Source organism: Homalodisca vitripennis, chromosome 5 (assembly GCF_021130785.1).
Source record: "Homalodisca vitripennis isolate AUS2020 chromosome 5, UT_GWSS_2.1, whole genome shotgun sequence".
Lineage (NCBI taxonomy): Eukaryota > Metazoa > Arthropoda > Insecta > Hemiptera > Cicadellidae > Homalodisca > Homalodisca vitripennis.
The window spans coordinates 103,412,120-103,436,339 of NC_060211.1; the positions used below are offsets into that span (position 1 = coordinate 103,412,120).

General features: G+C 32.9%; 2 protein-coding genes across 4 annotated transcripts in view; both read left to right on the forward strand.

The window, feature by feature from the left end:
- The window catches only part of LOC124362609 (diacylglycerol kinase theta), an 86,347-nt gene extending 76,575 nt beyond the window's left edge, over positions 1 to 9,772 (forward strand). For 2 of the 3 annotated variants that reach the window (XM_046817261.1, XM_046817263.1), the window contains 4 exons: positions 1,076 to 1,231; positions 2,605 to 2,761; positions 6,960 to 7,067; positions 8,130 to 9,772. In XM_046817261.1, the coding sequence (XP_046673217.1) occupies positions 1,076 to 1,231; positions 2,605 to 2,761; positions 6,960 to 7,067; positions 8,130 to 8,267 (559 nt within the window). In that variant the 3' untranslated portion in view covers positions 8,268 to 9,772. The other variant, XM_046817262.1, reaches the window with a different exon arrangement.
- Positions 9,773 to 19,223: 9,451 nt separating this feature from the next.
- LOC124363566 (RING finger protein 207-like) overlaps positions 19,224 to 24,220 on the forward strand; it is a 50,391-nt gene continuing 45,394 nt past the window's right edge. The window contains 1 exon segment of the mRNA XM_046818820.1: positions 19,224 to 19,717. Coding sequence (XP_046674776.1) covers positions 19,503 to 19,717 — 215 coding nt within the window. The 5' untranslated portion in view covers positions 19,224 to 19,502.

Genomic DNA, 24,220 nt, shown 5'->3' on the forward strand with positions numbered 1-24,220 from the left:
ATTAATACATATTTATATGTATTTTATTAAAATACTAATTTTTTTATTTATTTATTTACTAATTTATTTATTTAGGTAATATCAGTGATTTTTGTGTTGTACGCCTAGAGGTTTTTACAAGTCGCATACTTTTATATAAAAATTCAAAAAAAGTTTATTTTTAGAGATATCAATATAATTTTTTTTGTACATACACAAAACTAATTTTAGAAAAATAAAATGTGGGTGCCCATGGTAAAAATATTTCTTATTTTTTAATTAAAAAATCTTAAAATCAATTTTTTTGCCTAAAAATCTATATACATATATTTTAAAAATTATTTTAATGCTGTTAAACATTTTTTTATACTTCAGACTAATCTTTTTCTGTGTATACAATTTCATTCTGGACATTTTGGTGTGTAATACAAGACAATAGCATAAAAAATAGCAAAAGTATTAATTTTTTTACAAACAGTATGCAATACAGCTGTTTCTGCTCCGGGGATTCTCTGTAGTTCTTAGGTCAAATGATTTTGGTACGTTTTTTCCACCATCAATATTTTGGTCTGGGGTTCAAAGGGTTAAGCGACAGAAAATGTACAGATTTAATAATAATAAAAATTTTATGGAAAGTTGTAGATAGGATAATGCATAATATAACATTTTTAGTATTTGTGTGTAATTGTAATTGGTTTATGTAAATTAATTATTCTAATTTTTTAGTAGTTAATCAGTACCTATTTGAGATTCTTGATCAGTTTTGAAAATTATCTATGTTTGAATGAGAGAAACTGGTGAATTAATCTTTATTTTGTCATCTGATTGGCTGATTTCAAGACTCTTCTACACACTGGAAGAATACCTGCACTGGGAAAATTAACAAAAAGAAACTTTGCATTTTAACTTTATAAACAACCATATGTACTCTTTTGCATACATTATTGTTGTAAATATTACAGACATGAAATTATTGTAAATTGACGCTATATATTTCTAAAAAATATTGTAATAAAGAGTTTCTGATTTCTGATCTCTTTGTGAACATAAGTAACATTATATTACGTGGTGTTTTAATTTAATTTTGTTGTCGTAGATTGCACAATAAAGGCGTGTATGTAAAGATGGGCTTGCGAAAAATGGTGGGCCGGAAGATGTGTAAAGACTTGCACAGAGAGGTTCGGCTAGAAGTGGATGGCAAAGTGGTTGAACTTCCTCCTGTTGAGGGAATTATCATCCTGAACATTCTCAGGTAAGAGATCTGAGGAACTTTCTTACTTGGAAAGAGTTGTTACTTTCTTAAACCCATGTATCTGTGACGGTAAAATAATTTCTGGTTCAAACCTCTTTAGTCTCTGCAGAGTTTACATATTAACTTGTTTTCTTGTTTTACAGTCGTTCCTAATTTTGGTTTAGATCAATAATACGTTTAAGTACATGACATTATCTCATTCTTAAACTCATTACATTAAACAGCATTCATTAGATTTAACATTTTTGTTTGATGTGACAGATAAACTAAAACTGACCAAATGTTATTTCTTCAATGTTGTATTTCCACTTTTCCTCAATTTCTTGGGAAATCCCTTGTGGACATGTTAACAATAAGTTTGCTAATTATATATATATAATGTTCTTATCAAAAATTATACGAATTATAGACAAGATCATAAATATTTTTTGGAAAATAAAATTAGTAATGTTACCTATATATCTCTAATAAAAACAAGTATTAGAATGAGTTAATATCCAAATCATTATAATGAGACACTAAACATGATTTTTATGGCTTTTCTTAATTTATCAATTAATTTCCCATACTTGTATATTTAATTCACTCTCAAAATTTACTATTTTTTACACAAATCAATTAAATAATTAGTATAACTTGTTGAGAGACTAAATTTTTAGGAAAAATGTTTTGAAAAGAATTTGTAAAAAAAAAATTAAAGCAATAAGAGAGATATTCACTTGCCTACTTTAATAATGGATAGTTTTGATAACATTCAAATGTTTGTTACTAATTTCTTACAGATGACATTGATAAGCTCAAACTAAATTTAGGAACCAAGAATTTTTATAGATGCAACATTTTAAGATTCAAAAAAATCCTCTTAAACCTTTTACATATTATTAGTATTCAATTGATTTGAAAAATATAGTATAACAAATGATAACTAGATCTCAAGCATCCAGTGGTCGGATGCTCTCATTAATTGTCTGCTACCAAACCTAAGACATCTGCTGATGTGCACTTGTCAATTGTCACATCTGAGAATAACTTTACTATTCAGTGTTAAAAGTGACATTTCTTGTATTCTTCCAACATTTTTACACTTTTATATTCTATGAGGCGTGTTTTTTAAGTAAGTACCGTTTTGAAATTCTAGCACTGCGGTCGGAGTCCCGTGCTTGCGCACGTCTAACTTCCTCTGATAGTGAATTGAGATGGTAATTTGACGATCAGTGACTTGAATATTTCCTTGAACTGATTTCATATAAATTAGGCTCCACATGTACCCGTTTCAAAAATCATGTTCAGTGTGTTTATTCCTAAAGTATGATCTACGTATATACCACAATAAATATTGGTAGTAGTTAATTATTTGTGAATATTGTGTACAGTTGGGGCTCAGGAGCCAATCCGTGGGGGCCTGAGAGAGAAGATCACTTCTCCAAACCCAACCATTGGGACGGCATGCTTGAGGTGGTGGGAGTGACGGGTGTGGTACATCTCGGACAGATTCAGTCTGGACTGCGGTCGGCCATGCGAATTGCTCAGGTAATATAAAGCTATACTTAGTTTTATTGTAAATGTATTAATAAAAAGATAGGTGTTAATCCTTCTAACCCAAAATGCTCAGTTATGTTGTAAAATTCTGTCATTAAGTTGTGATAATTTTTCAAAATCATACTTATATATTTGTTTTCCTCTTAGTTTTTTATTATTTCCTAACATTGATTTTTGGTTCCCTAGAAAAAGGATAGATTAGAGGGGAAATGCAGGATTTTCAATATTATTTCAACTGAAAATGTTAATATTTGATAAGAAACAAAACTTGCACAACACAAATAATTGTCATATTTATTCAGTTAAGTACTATTTATAAAAATGTAAATAAATTTAATAACTATTTTTCTAATGTCCCAATTTAACTTTGTCATCATTATGTAGATAACAGAAAAATAACCAACCTACCTCCAACAACTTTAGGTTCATCTTAAAAAGTATAAGATCCTTAATTTTTAATATTTTTATCTGGTCTTAAATTAAATTAAATCAAATCAAAGTGAAATTCCTAAATCAATGGATAACACTATTTTGTTTAGTAAATGTAATTTAAAAAGAAGTAAAAAAAAAATTGTAAAGAAACAATAATGTTTTGTCTTGCTATAAAGCGATTATAAAGAACTAAAGTTGGGTGGATCTAAATCAGATTTGAAACTTCTTATCTGGACAAACGAATTGTTTCAGATTCAGATATGATCAGATCTGAACATATTCAGGAATTTGGTTAAACTATTTTACTAACACTATAAATGTTATATTTATTGACTAAGTATTTATATAATTGTAGCTAAAAAACACTGTCAGTCTAATTGTTTTTAGCTTTTATTTGGGCAAAGGATGTGTAAAAATGTATGACAGTATAAATGCTCTGCTTTGTCATAACCAAGTGAACAATAAATTGCTGGGTTTTTTGGCTGAAAAGTTATTGAAGGTATAACCAATATGAAACTCTCCCTCCTCTTATTGAACTGGGTTAAATAAGAGGAGGGAGAGTTGTTCCCTGTTACTGCAGGCTAAAATTTTATTTGAGTGTTATTTAAACTCTTATTTGTCTCTCTCTCTTCCTTTATTATGAATTCATTACTGAAGAAACGCCTTTTTCACACCAAGAATTCTCTCGATATACTAGGGTCATTGTGTTCCAGCAGTTCTGGCCTTAAACTATGTTCTGTTATTGAATTTCTTCTTATTCTGTTTTTATTAATCCACACTTAAAGATGTTCTCAATGACATCCATAGACAAATATCAAAATACGCACACTGACTTTCCCATTCTCCACATCTTGTTTAGTGAGTATTTCAAACAGCTATGATTCAACAGGAACTGAGTGAGGATTCACTGTGTTGCCTCTCCATTCAACCTGTAGACAATAGACAATAGACATGAACAATATTCTTTATAATATGTGCTGTTTGGTGTAAACAACAACTGCAAGAATGAAAAGTGATATTACTGTTAAAAGCTTAAGTGATTTGAAGGCTTCTCTGCAGCTGTCTGTGGAGCCTAGGCCAGCAAGTGTTTGAACAGCGTTTGAATCCATATCTAATTTGAGATTCTACCATTACATAGTACAGTCAAACCTCAATATAACGAACCTCAAGGGACCGGACAGAAAATTCATTATATCGAGTATATTGTTATAATGCGGTTCATTATATTAAAGTTAGGTTAGGTACAATTTCGCTACATCGAGGTTCACAGATTAATCAGCGTGGTCGTGGTAAAACATTGTGAAATTTTATGCTGTACTTTATTTAAATAGTGTGTAAAACTAAATAAAATGTGTTTAATTTGGAACAATGAAACTTTATTTTTACTTTTTTGTTTCAATTAAGGATACAGTATGTAAAACAGAACAACTGTAATACAGTAGCTATGTACTTTGAAAACACATTAAAAGAAAGTTGAAAAGCAAACATGACCTGAACTAAACTTAAAAATTTTATGCTACAGATAGTAAAAAGTACAGTAAAATAAAATACAGTACTCATATTGTACAGTATTACTAAACTGAAAATTGTTAAAGGTTAAATGGCCTAATCTAAATTTTGTGTTTCAACAGCATCATTATTGATGCTGTTTTCGCCCTGTTTGTTAGAGAAAAAGTTCAGTAATAGTAGTCTGCTTACATAATGTAACGTTGATAATATCCAATGAGCAATCCAATTCAGTTATAGATTTTAACACACTTTCACTCAAACCACCCTTTTCAAGAAAAAAAAAACACTTTAGAACTTAACCTTAGAACTATCTTTCTAATTTTAGAACACAGTACACTTCCGTCATCGAACTTCTCTTTCTTTTTTTAAAATTGTAGCTAAAGTGTTGGTCAAAATGCCAAATTATATCGTGATGTCCAATTTTTTTTTGTCGGATTGTCTTCAACGCATTTGATAATTTTTCGTTTACGCTCTACGTTTATAGCGCGCCGTTTCTTTTTGTTATTGGCGTCCATCGTCACTAAACTACTGTAACTTAATTCCGTAGCACCGCACAAACTTTCCACAAAATCTGAATAAACTCGTCTAGCAATTCAGACCGGAGTGGCTGTTTTCTGCTTTGTATTCTTGATGGAAGTGAGTAGGTTTTAAGAGAAAAGACATTTTTCATACTTCCACATTTAATTTATTTAAAAAGCGCTTTCGCCGGTTAAGGCATCATCAGTTAGTGGCTGTGACTAAGCTTTCATGTCGAGACATGATTGTTTGTTTGTTGTACTTTGTTCCCGTTGTGACGTTTGTTTACGTTCGTTATAACAAGGTGCAGTCGTGGAAAATTTGTAACATAGAGGTGAATTTCGCTACAAGAGGTTCTAACAACGAAAAATTCACTATACCGAAGGTGATTTATTTTTTCCAGGATTACTAAAAATTTGTTATATTGAGGTTGTGAATATGCTTTATCCATTATGTAAAGGTGAAATTTGCATTGATTCTTATGGAGACCTCTAGGGGATTAACCCTTTGCGGTCGGTCGTCGACTATAGGTCGACCGCGGCAGTTTCGCTGAACGCTCGCATGTCGACAATAGGTCGACCGGATAATGTCACTGCATGTTTGTCCATTTCTAACCTATTGCTGTTCGGTATTTGAGTTATTCGGTACTTTGGACTTCTATTTTGGTTACGTGAATGCTACGTCGATCTTTATTCACGATATAGGAGGCATTGGAAGTGAAAATAGAAGACCAATACAACTGACGTCTGCACTTGCGCCGTGTTTACAAATATGGCTGGTCCAAGTACAAGTTTTACTGACGATGACGAAATATTAGATGAATTAGATGATTGTGATAGTATTTTCAGTGAAATTAGTATCCAAAATGAAAAACAGATTATTGAAGAAGACCGTGATAGTGATTGTTAGTTGAATCATAGTGAAAATTCTTCTGAAAACATTGTGGTAAATGACGGTAACCTAGACGATGAAAGTGATGTGTTTAGATTGGAAACTTTAGGTAATGATGGGGAAGAATTTGATCAATTCGTGGATAATGTGATAGAAGTAGGACAAGGAGATGCAAATAATAGAGTTAGGCCTAGGCTACAAACTAGTAGACTAAGAGGAAGAGCTAGACATGTTACCCAAAGTAGGCCTAGGGCTGGACTAAGGCAAAATTATAATATATATAATGTATTATATATAATATTATATAATGAATAACATGTATCTGATGAGATCCTAGTGCCTTTTCACCTGTATTCATGTAATTTTGGTTTATTACATATGTATAAAAAAAAATAAAAATTATGTTTTTATATTTTTATACTTCTTTTTATATTTTTTAAATGTTATTTAAAGTTATAAAAAAAATACTATAAAATAATGTAAACATTCTTTTTAGGTTATTTACATTGATATATAAAGAGAAAAAAATAAAAAAGTTGCAGAAAAAGGGATTTAAAACTTGCATTTGTGTATTGTCAAAGAACTGTAAACTAACAGAAATTAAATACGACCTGAGGACAGTCGAAGCAATTTTTATTGAGACCTCAAAGGGTTAAAAAAAATCGTTATATCAAGGAATTTGTTATATTGAGGTTTGACTGTTAGCTGTCTTGGTTAGTTCTAGGCCTCCTTTCCACATCATTCTTCTAGCTACAAATATCTCAGATGTAACATTTCTAATCAACTTTTTTAATCAATTATATACTGACATGGCTGAAGTTAATATGGTTTATGTGGACAGGGAGGACACATCAAGATCCACCTGAACTGCGAGACACCAGTACAGGTGGATGGTGAGCCGTGGGTGCAGAGCGCAGGAGATGTTGTTGTCTTGAAGTCTGCACTTAAGGTATAGTTTAACTGAAATATATTAATTTTTATCATGAAATAGGCTAAAAGACTGTGATTTGAGTGGAAAAATTATTAGTTTGTAATCCATTATTTAATAAAAAACAGAAATTATGTAAAATGTTTAGTTAGATGGAAATAATGGTTGATTAAAATTAGGAATGTAACTAATTACAAGAAGTAAAGATAAATTTTATAGAACAATTTGTCGACACAACCTTCATGTCCCTCCTCTTTCCTCTACTTGTATTAGAAACATATATAAAGAGTTTTGTAATTTTAAAACAAATTTAAATAAATTTTATTATTGAACTACTTGAAGTTTACATGTAACATCTCTAAACATGGAATAAAAGTGTAATTGCTGAATATATAATATAATTTTTTATACTATCACCAAATACTCCAAACCTAAACTAACTAACAACCACTTTAGCGAAAATTGTTGTATTACTGTTATTTTAAAATCCTTTTATGGACAATATACAATTTACTGTTAAAATCTTAAATAAAGTGATATTTAAATACATAGTAAAGCAAATAAATTACATTTATTTTTATTATTTAAAAATGCATAATAAAGCAATTCATTGTTGTTTACTTATTAAATAATCATAATGTTTTTCTCAGCATTACTCACATTTAAATTCTAAATAAGATTTTAAATATATATATTATGATTTTAATGCTTTAATAAATAAAGGTTAATACAATGTCGTAACCCACAGGCAACGATGCTGAAGAAAAATAAGATGAAGCGCCGCAACACGGAACCAAATATCCTGCCCGCTAATGGGGAGGGGTGCAAGAGTTCGGACGATTAAACCTTTCCATCCCCTTTCCCTTCTTTGCTTGTTATGAAATGTATTTTATAAATATACTAGTACTTCACGCTTTTATAGTAGGCTAATTATTAGTTGAGTATGTTTGTTTCACAGTGGTAAGATGCTCAATTGAACATTCACAACTGATTTTTTACTCTTATTTTCCCTTTTGCACTTATTTTTTGTTGTTTGTTTTTTCTCGGCCCTGTCCACTCTGCTGCATTCCCCTCCCCTCTCAGGCGACCATGTTGAAGAAACTGAAAGGCAAGATGAAGCGGCGCAACACGGAACCGTTTATGGTGCAAGGTCCTGGGAGCGGCCCCCAGCTGGTGCTTCCCCCAGAGTCGGATGTCAGCAACCATAACAACGCCTTCTGAGTGTCGCGTCAGCACTCGCACAGGGCATGGGCTTACTAGTCACTCACCGCACAGTTCATCGCATACGTTTCTTTTTTTATTGTTTTTAATGTAAAGTATTCGAAAATATATTTCTAAAGGAAATGGAAAGTAAACTGTAATGATGAATTGTTACATAAAAGTATGGTATTTTTACCAAAACCAATCTCAAGATATGTGTCATTATACAACTGAAACTATATTGTGACTTTGGACTTGTCAGATATTGTCATTTTTGTACTTTATGATTGTTTATTTTCGCCAGTAGATCTCTGTGAATACAGAGAAATTCTTCTAGTCACCTTTTCTTTCTAGTCATATTTATTAATTTTTGAAATACTTATTCATTGTTAGTCCTTAATTAAATTTGAAGTAGATACAATTATAAACTTTTCAGTACATCGGATAAAATATAAGCTCTGTAATATACGATTTGTTACGTTTGATTTTCATATGAAAATCAGTTGTATGTATTTATTTTTTGTATTAACATCTGGCAACTGTTAATTTGCAACCGACTATAAATGATAAGTGAGATGTGATTAAGCAAGTAGTTAGCTGGTGTGTGTTATCAGTTCCCTGAGTATTGGCTTATCAGAGGGAGAGGACAGGAGAACCAACTGTGACGACATGGGCCCGGGGACATGGATATCCAGTGTTCAAGTAGTGATGATGTACATACAGAAGATCCAAGAGTGGCACGGCTCGTGCCAGTGAGAGGACGCTAGTGCACGCAGCTGTAGCGGATACTGGGTGCTATCGGAGCCGGACTCGAACGTTGTGTTAGATCTGTGATAAATGGCTGCCCTTGTAAGCAAAAATCAGGAACTGATCGGTTGAGATTTTAAAATAGAAAAAATAAAATACCTCTCCTGCTAAATGTATTGTGTCTAATTTTCAATTCAAGCTGATGGCATCGACGCCGCAAAGGTGACAATAGCAAGTCGACATCTCGCTGTCTGTTGGCTCTGTGGCGTCGAGGCTTTGTTTGCAACGGTCTGTCTTCCTTACCGGATGTGGATGACCGACGTGAGATCGTCAGTCGTCACCTGTGCTTGGGGCTCAGTTGCTCACAGAGTGCCGATCCGGGGCGTTACCTGTGAGCGATACGCATCGGTGACTACTGGCTTCAGCTCTATGTTTTATTGCTTAGCGTCATATTGAGGAGAGATTCCATCACTTTTCTGTAAGAGGAGGAACTTTGGTGTGCTATGTATACATAATATAAATATATATAAATAAATATATATACTACCATTTTTACGTTATTCTAACATCAAAGAATAAACCACATTGCAAGAACTCAAAATGACTTCCCGAAAGTATTAAACCATGTGTGTACAGCATATGATGAATAAATGAGTTCTTTTGCAATACGGTACTCCATATACCGTTATAGTCTCTATCTCTCTTAAAGGTTATTATTAAATGTAATTATGTCACAAAATAGACATAAAATTGTGAGTAAAATAAATAGTATTAATGTACTTAATGGCATTTTAATATTAGGTCAACCCTGATTCACTTAGATTTACAACAAATTGTGTGTGTATATGTTTAATTTTAAAATATATAAACATTTACAGAGTGAAAGAAATCAGACAACTGGAATGACAATGATGATTATACTGATGTGTGCTACTATTACTTTTCATTAAATTGACAACCCCTTAACTGCTGTTGCATGTTTTCTCGTGCTGACCCACACTACTATGGCGTAAGTAGGAGTATATAGAACTCGCCGTCTGCTCTTTGACTGAATAAACTTGTGTAACTAAGGGACTCCTGCCATATAGGATCATGAATGCAGTCTATTACTATACAATATGCCCTTGTTGATGAGCACTGCTACCAAATTAAGTACATTTAAACTAATACAAATCCATGTGGGGTTCTATTGCCTTGCCTCATGCTATTCCATAAATGCAAGAATTACTGAACACGTATTTTTAGATATTTCTATATAGTTTAAATCTAAACAAATGTTCAGAAAACTAAATTTAATAATTAGTAAATAAGTATAACCAGATAAACTTGCTCTAAATGCTTTTTAGGTAAAACAACCTTGCAGTGAGGTGTTAGCAATACATCTATGACCTAGCAGTTAAGGGGTTAACTTGCTGACATAACAAAAATGTATGTATATTAGTGATGTGCCAAAGCCAAATCTCAAATCCTCAATAGAGATTCCGATTGGACACTTAGTCAGTGAGATTGACAATTGAAACTGCCAAGATTCGCTGCGTTACTAATTATCTGCAGTAAGCAAATTACCAATCGTGAAACCATGTTTCTGGTGTACTTTGTGTATGGAATCTAGTAGATAAATATCTACTAACCTAATTAACAAACCATGCACACAATAATATTTTGCTTGCAGTCAGTATTTTCTATATTTATGTTTGTGCAACGTCGCCCTTTTGCTGCATCTATGCATGGACATCAGTTGCTCTGCGGTTATCAAAGAGACGACTGCTAATTTTTGTTTATCTTGCAATAATTTGTGTACTTGTATAAATATTTCTTCTGTAAAATATATGTTTGTTTAGATTTTAACAATTTTTATCATGACTAGGAATGGTTTGAAGTTTTTCCAAATATTTTAACTTTAATATAAATTTAACAGGTTGATAAAAATATATGCCAATATTTTTTACAGTAAAAAATGACATTCTGGAAATCCGTTCTATGATATCATCTACCCTAAATGAAAGTAGAAGGTAGAGGGTATGGACTCGTTCTTAAAATATAGCTATTTCCCTGAATCTCTGCATATTTTTAAAAATAGAGTGGTATTTCTGGATTACTGTTTGAGTTCTCAGGTGGCCTCCATAGGTTTAAGAATATCAGAAGTTGGATTGTTGATTAAATTTTCAAAATGAAATTTGGTTACACAAATCTATTAAGATTTGAAGTTGGGAATAGGTTTTTAATTCCAAAGGAAATTGGATTTGAGGTTCAAAAATTTTGGATTTGACCATCACTAATATATTACGTGATTATGATAAATATTAGAATGATGTAATAGATAGCACAGATGTATGGTATTCTCATGTTTGAGTAACTTGCCTTAATTTGCTGGCCAACCAGCAAAACATTAGTATGTTTCATGATATTAAATGAAAGTGTTTAGAGTGGTGCTAACAAAAAATATGGCACTTGTACAGATCCAGCCATCTAGCAGGAACACCCTTCCCTCTCAGCTTTTGGTACAGTCCACACCAAGCATAGTGCTGATACTACCAGTGTTTGTTGCTTCATTAAATACATTGAACTGGTGACTTTTTTCGTACAGCTTGCTTGCTGTGTTTATTTAATGCGAATGTTGAGTTTAGCTCCATTTCACCTTACGCTCTGTACATCATCTGAAACTGTCACAGACTTGACTCCTGGAATCTGAAGTCTATGTGAGTGTCTGATGACATAAAAAAAGTCGATGACAAAGACAGGAGCCATTCAGTGAAATCTAGTCATGATCCCTAAACACAGCAGAGCAACCCCAAGTTTTCTACACATCACGTAGCTGTGGTTGGCAGGGTTGATTCATCTTCGTGCCTAAAACATTGCAGTGCACTCAATTTGCGTTTAATGAGACAATGAAAACACCTCTTCAACTACATTATACTAGAGGGTTGCTGGGTAAACCAGACAGCTCTGTTATAGTCGAGGTATCTCTGATGTGGAATCAATGCTAGGAGTTTGTTTTGAATGTTTTAATCACCAACATTTTGAGACCTCTTCATTCCAGGAGTAAAGTCTCGCTTTTTAGACGCTGCAATGAGCAGAAGGTGAAATGGAGCTAACTCAACATGTTTATTGAATTAACTCCTTCCACCATTTTCATTTTATGCATGTTCTTTTAGTTATATTTTAATTGATTAGCAGTGTTTTTCTAATTATTTAATTTTATTGAGTTTAAGTCAAACCTTGAATATCACCAATCCTTCAGACTTGTTTTAAAATTGGATGGCAGAGTGTACAAACATAGTGGGTTCTGGGAACTGATTTTCAAAGTAATGGATTTTATGAAAGCTGAAACTTATGCTGATGGGTTTGTATTAGATTTTAAGAAATTTAGTCTAAGAATTTAGTGAAACTGCAACTGGTATATCATAAATTAAAACTGGCAAGTATGAATAATTGTGCAAAAAGAAAAATAGTACAATAGCATTCTACTATACCATTCAATATTCCAAACAAAAGAGAAAAAAAGGAAGTGCTGAATACATGTAACAGGTGTATGCAATATAGTATTGAGTGTGTTTAGGTGCAGTGTGATGATTTGTGCATTAAAACGAGCAGTTGCCAGTTGTGGTAAATTAACAAAACGTGCTCAATTTAATCTGTGTTAATAATTGTAACATTCTTAATAATGGTTCACAAAATTAGATACTCAATGACTAAGAGCTCCATGACGTGACCAATGCAGAATTTTGAAGATCACACAGTCAAGAATAAAAGTTAAGATGGTATTTTGATAACTTTATTCCCATACTATTCTATGATTCTAGAACATTACATACTCAATTACAGTGCTCTTGCATATATCTTGTATAAATTTAATCATTATCGAATCAAAAATTTTAGAGTTATGAATATTCAAAGTTGCAGTTTGGGTGAAAAGTGCCAAAAAACCGGTATTTTTCTCTTTGTCATTGATATATCATGGAAGTTGTTAGTAAACAGTTTTATATGCATAAATGAACCAGCTAAATTTTAATATAATTCCTGTTATTGGAGCCTGTAAAAGTGTTGCAAGAACTCTTTGGTGAGGGTGGTGCAAATTGTGGGCTAAAGGTGTTTGATCAAATGCAACAAATAAAAGCCGATAAAAAAGCTGATGAGATGATTAAAAATGCCAGAGTAGCAGCAAGAACTAAGAAGAGGAAGCTGGAACCCTGGAAGAATAATAAGGGCTTTATAGGACTGGAATTATTGATGTCTGAATAAACACAATATTTCCTCTAGAGGATTGATTTCCCAATAACTTAAAAATTTCAACTTTACATAGTTTTTTCAAAGTGCTTAATTTTCACAGCATCTCTTTCAACCTCCTTTGTTAGAGAAGATATACCTGTATGTGCTCAATAATAACCATAAAAGTATAATTTCAAAAATATTATCTCGTATATACATATGTTATGAATAAAAATAACATAAGCTGAGGTATAACAGCTAGTTAAAGCGTCATTACAAGTTATCTTTCTTAGCTACAGTAGCTTTTAAATAACTAGTACGGATATATGACAAATTTAACATTAGGTTAAATGAGATTCCCCTTAAACAATCCTTATATAAACTAAATTTGTTGCAGAAGATTTTAATTATCCCAGTATATGGTTACTGGTGATTGGTTGTAAACTCTATACACTTTTCCCTTCTTTTATTAGTTCAAAAGTACTATAAAATAACCATTTTAGGACCTAATATTTTTAAGATTTCCTGGGGGAGTGCCATAGCCCCCCTACTGGTCTGGGGTTGTTTCCATAACCAACTCAACGGTGTGCCACTAGCTGATATACGAGTCTAGCAGTGGTCAAAAATACACTGTTAACTAAATGTATGTTAAAAGCTGATTATAAGCCACAAGCCTCGAACAAAATATTGAAACAACATTGACAATAATTTAAGACACTTTCCCTACCACTCACTAAACTAATGCTATTGACTCTATCTTGCAAGGTTTTAAAAATTTTGTTGCTTCAAACAATGTAACTTTACAATTGCCTATGTTAAAAAATTATCCAGACATGAACTTGAGAACATATCAACAGAATCAGAGTATAATCAACAAAATCAGTAAATATTCAACTTGGAGCACAGTAAAAATTCATAAGTAAAACCATAAATACGAATTTTTATGGGTTGGAAGAGTAGTAAGATAAAGTATATTTGAAATTGACCCCTAGTATGTATTTTGTTCAATAAGATCTTGGTATAGGCCAATCAATCAGTGTCCCATAAGGAGGGACAGAATAAGACAACCCTTTGCACTAGGATTTGATCTTATATGATTGTCCTCTCAGCTAAAGGGGCCACTATGTGCAGCTATAGGTTCTCAGGAATACAGTACTCTTAATTCTATCTACAACTTCTTAAGGGACTATATTCCTCAGCTCACCAGGTCATTCTTAATAGACCTTACTATTTCATTCCTCAGCCCACTATGTGTGGCCTACTGTATTGTGCACTTGTAACATATTCTTATCTGGTTGTAGCTGGTGAATGCTGCCCAGTCTATCGGCCAAATAAGGAACTAAGGTAATATTTCTCTTTACAGCACACACCATAATAAAGATCGTTGACGGTTTTTTTATATAAATGTCGCTGCCACTGCCACTACAGTTTAGTGTCAATTCTCAATTATCCATGACAATCAATATTGCAAGCCTCCCACGGTTAAAACAAAGGGAGCCATTAACATGTTAAACTAGTTATTAATTGCTAAACAAAATTGTCTTAGGTTGAAATTACATAATAATAGTATTTGTAATCCATTTGTATCGGCTATTTAGTTGAGAAAAAAAAACAAGTCACACAAGTTAATACCCATGAAAATTAATAAACAATGTACAATATTTAACTTATGCGTTATTGATATTACTTATTTCGTTGGGTGAAATCGATCATTGTTTTTTTTGTGTGTGTTTTAGCAGCAGCGTCCTTCCTTATTATTGTCGAACGTAACTTCCGCAAAAACAGTTTGTCACAAAGCAAACTGTTTTCCTGGCCCTCCAAATAACCTAGCAAACACTAAACGTGATTTATTGCTTCTACTTTTGTGACCATAGGTCAGTCAGCAAATCCTCCCCCCTCATCAAACTCTTGAAAACAAAGGGATGGGAGTCTAAATTAGCTGTAATCAAAACACTTGCTACAGGCAGACAGACACATCGGCCGCCGCGCAGACTACACTTGCCTGTCCTTGTGTTGTTACTATGACTGCCATGTTTCAATCACTATACTGCCACGCCGATTGTTTACCCCTGTTAACCCACCCCTGGATAATTGGGAATTTACTGTAGCTGCTATAGTGTATCCTATTAATTTATTAAAATACCAGTGCATTCGGTGGAGCCTAACCTTAAAATATAAAAACGAGTGTATATTCTATTGATATTAGACAACTAATACTTGAGACTCATTCTATTTTTTTATTTTACGAATATAAATAATTTTAAATTGGGTAAACCAATAACTTAAATTATATGTATATATACGGTACTTGGTATGTTTAAGAGAAAAACTTTGTAAATTGTTCGAGAATTGCATTTAAATATCAGTAATTTAAAGAGCTGAAGATAAAATACTGCGATTTAAATACGAGTCGAAGCTATGTACATAGGGTGCAAGCGCCTAGTAGTTGCAGATTTCAGTAACTCCGTTACACAGGTGACATATTTCAGAGAGCAAGACATAAAACCCTGTTCAGCAAACATACTAATGTTGCTTGTTCTCTGTATATTAATAAAATCAAACACTAAGTTTGACCAATTGTTTTCATGTTGGTATGCATCTGATCCAGTGGCTCAGATAGGTACATCAAATGCCAGATCCACTCCCGATTATTCTCAACTGCACCCCGACACAACATATTTTCTTTAAATTGTTCAATTCTAAAATTAGAGCAGTGAGATACCCATCGAAAAAAGTCTCCTGAATTTTAAAATGTCATACAAATCTATTCGCACTGCTGTGGATTCAATGCCCAGAGAAGCTTCGATCTTTAAATAAGCACAGCATCTGTTCTCTTATATTATAGTGCGCCCCCGATCAACATTTCTCGAGTGTTGGCGGAGTGCGGCCTTCCTGAACGGACGTTTTGTTGCCAATTATTGCGGCCGTTCAAAATTCTGCATACCACCTAAAACAGCATCGTGGGATGGTACTTGAGAACCAAAGGCAATTTAGAGATATTCGACACGAAGACGTCTTCTCTTGAGACAAACTGACTTTAAAGTCGAAGAAAATCCTAGCCCGGAAATGCATTTTCGATAACTCTATGACTTTACGAAATTTATCTTTCCGAACAGGCAAATTAATTACACTGATGAACCCAAATTTCTTTCAGGTTATTGGCACTTGGACAATCAGATAAGAATGATCAGATGATTGCAGTATGCACTGTCTATTGGTATCTCGAAAATTTCAGAGTGAATCTCATATGAACTTATACTTGTCATACTACCATAACAGTCTATCAAAATATAAATAGAACATTGCTGTGTTAAAGATTTGAAGTTCTAAATTCATTATATTTTGATTTCTTTTATTACTGTTCAAAATTTAATTTACTGTACTCAAAATTAAAATGAAAATCATTAGTGACAAAATTATTGGCTCCGATTTATTATGGTTTGCAGACAATTACCTGGACAATTGAATTATAAAACCAGTTTCTACTAGTTCTAGATCTCCGCTGTGTAAAGTTTGTTATTGACAATGGATAGTTTGGAAGGGTAATAAGATTATAGACATTTACTATCCTTATATATTACCAAAAGTATAACATTACATTTTGAGAAATCTACCCTCGGCGCGGAGTACTAACCTTTTAAAAACTCATCCCGCCACCTGTCTATCACAATTCGGTCTATGTACAGCCATGCAGAGCTGTCGGCATCCATTTCGAAAAATACTTTTAAACATATTACAATTGTTTGTTTAGCTGTTTTCAGTGTGTTTGATATTTATGTTCCAGATATAAACAACAAAGTGAATGCCGCTAACTTCAATCGTGAAGTAATCGTTCAACAAAATAAGCCAAAGTGATTGTTTGTTTACATATAATTAATTTTAGCATTTGTCTGGTATTCATGTGCAAGATTTAACAAAAGGGAGGTACCTTAAAATTCACACGAAAATCGTTTCTCAAAAAAACGCCAAAACTAGTGGAATCGTGTGTTTTGCATTTCTTTACTTTTATTCAGTATTCATGTGTGAAATATGAAAGAACGAAAGCGGCGCCGCTGGATCACTAGCTGCACTTATTCACACACAAAAATCGCCAACAACTGTTAGCACAGTTTGTTTCTTTGAGTTGTCGTCAGTTATTTTAGGATGGTATTGTTTCCACTCTTTACCGCCCCTACTTCATTGAGAATCTACCCAAATACCTTCTTAGCTGCGTTTATATAATATGTCCTAACTAATGTATGTATAGATGATTAGGGGGGGGGCGGCAAATCTTAGGGTGACCTAAGGACTGCATGAAGTTAAATTCAGCCTTGACTTTGTAGTGAAAGCACTTGTAATGTAATATGAATTGGCCTATGATGATTTATGAGGATGGTAGCAATGCTTTATATTATTACCTTGAAACTGTAATAAAGAAAACTTGTGATATAGTTGTTCTTTTGTTTTTGACAATAAAATATTGATGAAAGTGTTGAATTTAGAGAAGTACTCCTCTCAAACAGGACTTGTGACCAAAATTGAAATAAGTTAATGTCAACACTTTTTAGCTGATTGGCCATGGATTTTAGAGTACCAGTGACTTACATGTTTCCCTTTGGAGGTTACACCTTTGATCAACGTGTCAGAAATGTTGTAGAAGAAAAAGTACAAGAAAAGTATACATACTATTTACAAAGAGTGTTTCAAATAACTTAAATTTAGTGGTAAATGATGCCATGCCAGGTATCATTCTTGAAAACGTGAACGGTTTGAAACCGTTGAAAACATTCGCTCTTTCACGAATATCAAAGAAACTTTGCCCTACGAGATGGTCATGGTCTTGGAACAGATTTTTTTTAAAGCGTTGATGCGTTTAATAAGGATGTAAATATTTAAGTAAGGAAAGTCATTTACAATATAACTATATTATACTTCATTATATTTTAAAGGACTATAGCCTATATTTAATCTTGTTTTGAAACGTTTAGTTCATTCTGGCATCTAAATTATATGAGTTGAAAATAATACTTGTATTTAAAGTTTGTTATTGCATAACCTAAAATATAGCTTTTTAAATTGTATTATTGTGAACAATATTTCACTATGAGAGTAGAGTGGTGTTTTATACCAATGTTACATTAGTTGTAATCCGTCTTCATAAGTATTGATTGCTTTGGTGATTTTACTTTTATATTTTTTTTTTATAAATAGGGATCCAGAGTGTTTTATGGGAGGTATATATCCTGTCGCTAAATGCTGCGTCACTAGGTCCATCTAAGCCTTTTTTTAAAAATCAATAACAATAACAAAGGTTTTAAAAACGTGAATTTGTTATTTCAATTAAGTTAATATCAGATCTCCATAAAAAGCTGTCTAGTCAAAAACTAAACTAATCAGAGTTCCTTTCCATGTCTGACTAAAATAACAATAAATTTTATATTTTTTGTACATTTGTTTTACGAATTATTTTTGTTTATACTTACATGAAGTAAGCACACAATAAGCTCAGGTTGACGTGTGAGGATCTGATCCACCCCAATACCCCAACGCAAAAAAAAAACATGAAGTAATCTATACACTAATATTGTTTCTAAATTTGAATAATTTGTCTCAATTATAAAGGGTTTTGTTACGTAGGAAAATTAAAGAACAGAGCATTGAATTTTACTCGTACATATTATGTATTTCACACCATCTCCTGCAAATTAATAGTCTGGCTAAATCTGTATGAATAGATTACAGAAATGCTCTATATATTGTACTTGTTTTCGATTGTATATACTTCATTGTTAATCTGTTGTTCATTATACTAAGTCTAGTCGTTGATTACTTGGTATTTCAGAATTTCCCAGTACGGATAAGGATTCTTTAAAATGAGTTACAGAATAATTATATAGATTTACAAACTGTCCCTTCGAATACATCTTTACTTCCTCTTTGGAGTATGGAAGAAACCCTGTCAAGAGTCTCAGCTGATACACTCTAATACAAAAAAGACCAATTATTTCGTCTGCATCGCTGTGCTCGTTTCGTCTGCTGCAGTACCAGTACCAGCTAAGTTGTGCATTTGGGTAGATTGTAGTGCAATCGTCCGTAATTCTCTGCTCAAAAACATTGATAACTTAGTATTCAAATCCCTAATATAGTATAAGTACAAGAAGTGCAACCATAGAATTATAAATGCTTATATTTCGGTCTTCAGAGGAGGAAAATTATTGAGATTTGTGCTCTTTCTTTTCTTGGGCTAAGGACTGTTTGTTCTTTTGTTATTTAGTATCCATCAAGTGTTTTGAGCGTATCCTAAAGGATAAATCTTTGGATATGATGCCATCAAATCCTTATATCTGTGGCGACGGAGGGGGTGGTAATGAAGGTGGAATAAGTGATGGAACCACACAGGCTCGAAATCCTTTACTCTGTTATGTTTGTAATGATTATTTTGCAGAACCATGTCTTCTTTCTTGTTTTCACACATTCTGTGCCAGATGTCTTAGAGGCAGATTGATTGATGGAAAAATAACATGTCCTTTATGCAGGTAAACTACTGTTATGATTAATTTTTTTGTATAAAAGTCATCTCATTATAGAAAGTTACAAAAGCAGTTTCTATCTTACCTGAAACAGCTTTATCAGGACACAAACTGCATAGAAAATACATTAAATATATATATATATATATATATACATACAAATTAGCCTAATTTTTATTTTGTAATTCTATCTCAACTATATACATAATAACTAAGCAATATAATAACAGGGAGTCACTATAATATTTAATTAAAACTAATAGTGATTTTCTGTAAATCATTACAATTGTGTCATATATTTTGTAATAAATGGCAGATCAACATGCTTTCAACACAGTGGTTAAACCCTACAATACAATGAGGAGAGAAAAAAGTGCAGTTCAGTGGGCCTATTGCAAATACTAACCTACCTTTTTCTTACTGTGCTGCGTTTTAAGATTTATAGATAACTGCCATAAACTCTCTGGTGGTCTGTTAATAATATCAATTCCGTTTAACTTACATTGTTACATTTACCCTAAGGTTGAAACCACAAGGGTTATTATGTGGATGGTTCTATATCAGTTTTCATACTAGGAAGGGAGGATTCCTCGTTGTTTGTTAATGTAAGGCTGAAGTATTAAAGTGATATGAAAATAAATCTTATGCTGATAAATACTTATTTGATACTAGTGTTATGACCTTGGTACGATGAAGGTTTATTTTAGAAGATTCTCTTCCAGCTGAGCCTGAGAGTTGTTTTATCCATTTTCCTATGCAAGTTACTGATAGATCCTTTACCTTGAGTCCTTTAATGAAGAACTTTGAATAATTTCTACTTCCAAATAATCCCATAAGTTTTTGATCCTTTTAGCAATTTCTTCTTAAGTGTGGATTAAGTTAACCCTTTTAACCCCAGCCATTTTCTCCATGGACTTGCCAAAAAGCCCAGGGTGATAATGGACCATAGTGCAGAACTGAGGAAAAATAGGCCTACATCATGTTTTCTTATTTTTGAAGATATTTTTGAGTTCATTTTTTTATTGTTCACAAATAAGTGTAATTTTTATATGCAATAGTTAAAACAGTACTTTTGCAGAAGTTCATTTTTTTTTATGTATACCTATATAGACATAAAAAGATTAAATTTTTTTTTTTTTTGAGTTTGGACATATTTGAAGGGTAGAAAAAAATGTTTAGCCACTGAAAAATGAAACCATTATATTGTAACCATTATTGATCTCAGACGTGATGATCACGTAACGCCCTACTTCAATCAATTATCTATCTTAAAATTAAAAGACCTTCGAGACTATCACTCACTCATTCTGTTGCACGCTCTTTTAAATACAAATTGTCCTAGTTATCTTTCAAACAACTTTCGATTTATGTCTGAAATAAGTGAAAGAAGTACAAGGAGGGGTACATCCTTATTATCTATCCCAATTCATCGAACAACTACCTTTAGCAAATCGTTTACAGTTTCTGCCTGTCGATTGTGGAATGCTTTACCCGTGAACATCAGAGCCATCGATAAGCGCGCTCGCTTTGGGGCGGAGGTCAGGGCCTTGATGCTGGGGGCTCAGGGGGTATAGCGATTGGCGGCTTTGGTGTGCGGTACTTAGGGCAATTGCATGCAAGTTGAATGAATGCGAGTGTGTGTCTTGCGATATTATTGTAAATTTGTATATAGTTACACTAATTATTGATGATTGTTTTAATATAGTTTGATTGTTTTAAGATTCATTTAATATATAGTGTAAATAAATAGACTAAGTTTTGGTTATAAATGTATTCATATATATGTTAGTTTAATTTTTATGAGGTTAAGTGGTAGAGAGGACTTTATAGTCCTAACTTCGCCTCTAATAAAGTCATTTTTCATTTCATTTTTTTTTTACACATATTTCTTTTTTTTTCCTTCCTGAGGGAAAAGGACAGTTTGTCCCCGCGCTTAATCCTAAAAGGACCTTTGCGCCTCCCTTACTTTAATTTTGTGCCCTCAAAGATCGAGGCTTTTGCAAAAACCAATCAGATTTAAGGACTCCTGTTCTCTAATGTCCTTGGGGCTGAGGAGATATGCTCCCAGGTATCTTTTCTGAGTCTCTACGATGTCAGGACAATCTAACCAAATGTGCTGCGCTAACTCCTCCTCCTCTCCACAGAGTCTACATTCGTTACTCTGACTAAGGCTTACCTTCAAAAGGTACTTCCCCAGAGGGCCATGTCCTGTCAACATTCCTAATATCAGTCTTATATCCTCCTTATTCTGAGTCTATCGCCATGACCTTCGCCTGAAAAACTGTGGCATGTCTTCCTAGGGGCACAGCCATGTCAAGTCCAGGTCCATGTATTCCGTATCCTGCCCTAGAGTCTAGGAGTGAACACATATTTCTTACTACACACACAAAATTTGAACAACTTAACTTGACAAATGCAGGAGATATATCCAATTTCTTTGTATTGCTGCATAACCACTTCTTCACATATTTTCACAAATATATATCAGTAACAGTGTACAGATACGTATACTTGTTCATGCTCTTTTGAATTATAACAATTATTGTAAAATAAAATAACACTGAAACTTGTTTACTTTTCAAAGAGGTAAAAAAAGATATAATATTTAAAATATTTACATTTATATAAACAACTTATTTGAGTGATCTAACATTTGTGTTACCCAAAACAAACACCATGGACACCTTTCATACATCTTACACAAACAGTTCTTGATTTTTTCTATTAGACAGAATAGTTTCTTTCTCGTTTATTTCAAAGTGTTTCTAATCCAAAATTTGTTTCCTGATTTGTGTTACCGTTATCTCCTCCAGCCATAGCATCGCATCGATTCTTTGTATCCAACCACTGCTGGGCTAACTCATCTATGATCTCTCAATAAGCCAATTGGAAGGCTTATTGGTTTTTCATGTAGCCCGTTTCTTCTCCGATTGCTATACCGAATCTGATGGCATTTTGACATATTTATAAGCCAGCTACATTAAATTCTCGAGATGTCCGATATACCAGACATTGGGCATTTTAGCTAGACCACCTGTGTCCGATATATCGGACGCTGGGGCTAAAAGCGTTAAGCTAGATGACCAGTGACTATTTGAGTTGAGCTAGATGACTAGCCAGTACAAGCTGTGATATTGATGCTATGTACAACATTCAAGTGAAGCTAGTCTATCAAAATGTTAAACATTGTTTGAAAACAAAAATTTCTACAATTTCTGAAAAACAGTTTAGGCAGAGTACAATAAGCGAACCCGGGTTTTTATATTGTTTAGTTTCATTGTCGATGTACAATATTCACATATCGAATACGAATCATTTGATAGTCATGATAACAATCATGTTTGGAATTAAAATAATTAGTTTAATGCACACATGACAATCTCATAAATAAGAAAGAAACCATAATGATCAAACAAAAATTAGAATAGGTATAATAATAAAAATACGTACATTGACAATCTCATAAATAATAAAGAAATCATAACGATCAAACAAACAATTAGAATAGGAAATAGAAAACGCAAACGCTCATAAATAATAATGAAATGATAATATCATAACAAACATTTAGAATAGAAAATAGAAAAGTTACAGAACTATTTATATGTTTTCTCTTGAGTAGTAATGATTAACCAACCACTTTCAAAAATTAGTTGAAAACATCCTCTCCAGAAAATCATTTAACTCTCTTTTGTATAAATACTCAGAGAGATGATCTGCAAGCAAGTTGGTTGGTTCTTTAAACTTTGTTTCACGGTTCTTCACTAGTTTTTGGCACTAAATGATAATATCATAACAAACATTTAGAATAGAAAATAGAAAAGTTACAGAACTATTTATATGTTTTCTCTTGAGTAGTAATGATTAACCAACCACTTTCAAAAATTAGTTGAAAACATCCTCTTCAGAAAATCATTTAACTCTCTTCTGTACAAATACTCAGAGAGATGATCTGCAAGCAAGTTGGTTGGCTTTTTAAACTTTGTTTCACGGTTCTTCACTAGTTTTCGGCTGTCTGAGTATTAGCAACAGTTGAGCCTAAAAATTTGTCACTATGGTTGCCGGTAAAATGCACAAAACCACATTCACTTAATCCAAAATATGCCTTCACATGTCTGTAACTATGGTTGCCCACATAATGGGTTTTTCGACACCACACCAACATCTTGAAGCCAAGAAAAACATGTTTTTTTCATCTTATAAAACATTTTTATATTGTTTTCTAAAGTTGACTGCCATTTTGAATTCAGCAAAGTCACTTATTAAAAAATAAAATATTATTTTTACTGTCTGAAAAGCTGTTTACAGTTGATAGGGATGATACGAGTTAATTAATGTTCAAATGAATTAATCAGTATCGGTTGGTTATAGCAACACTTTTTTGTTTTTTTGTTCTCTTAGGACAAGAAGCTTATAAATTGCAGTTAAGAACCTTAGTGCTGCTTCCGGAATGACAGGATATTCAGGATGTGTAATGTTAGGGGGTAGGGGCCGCCTCGTATCGAGATC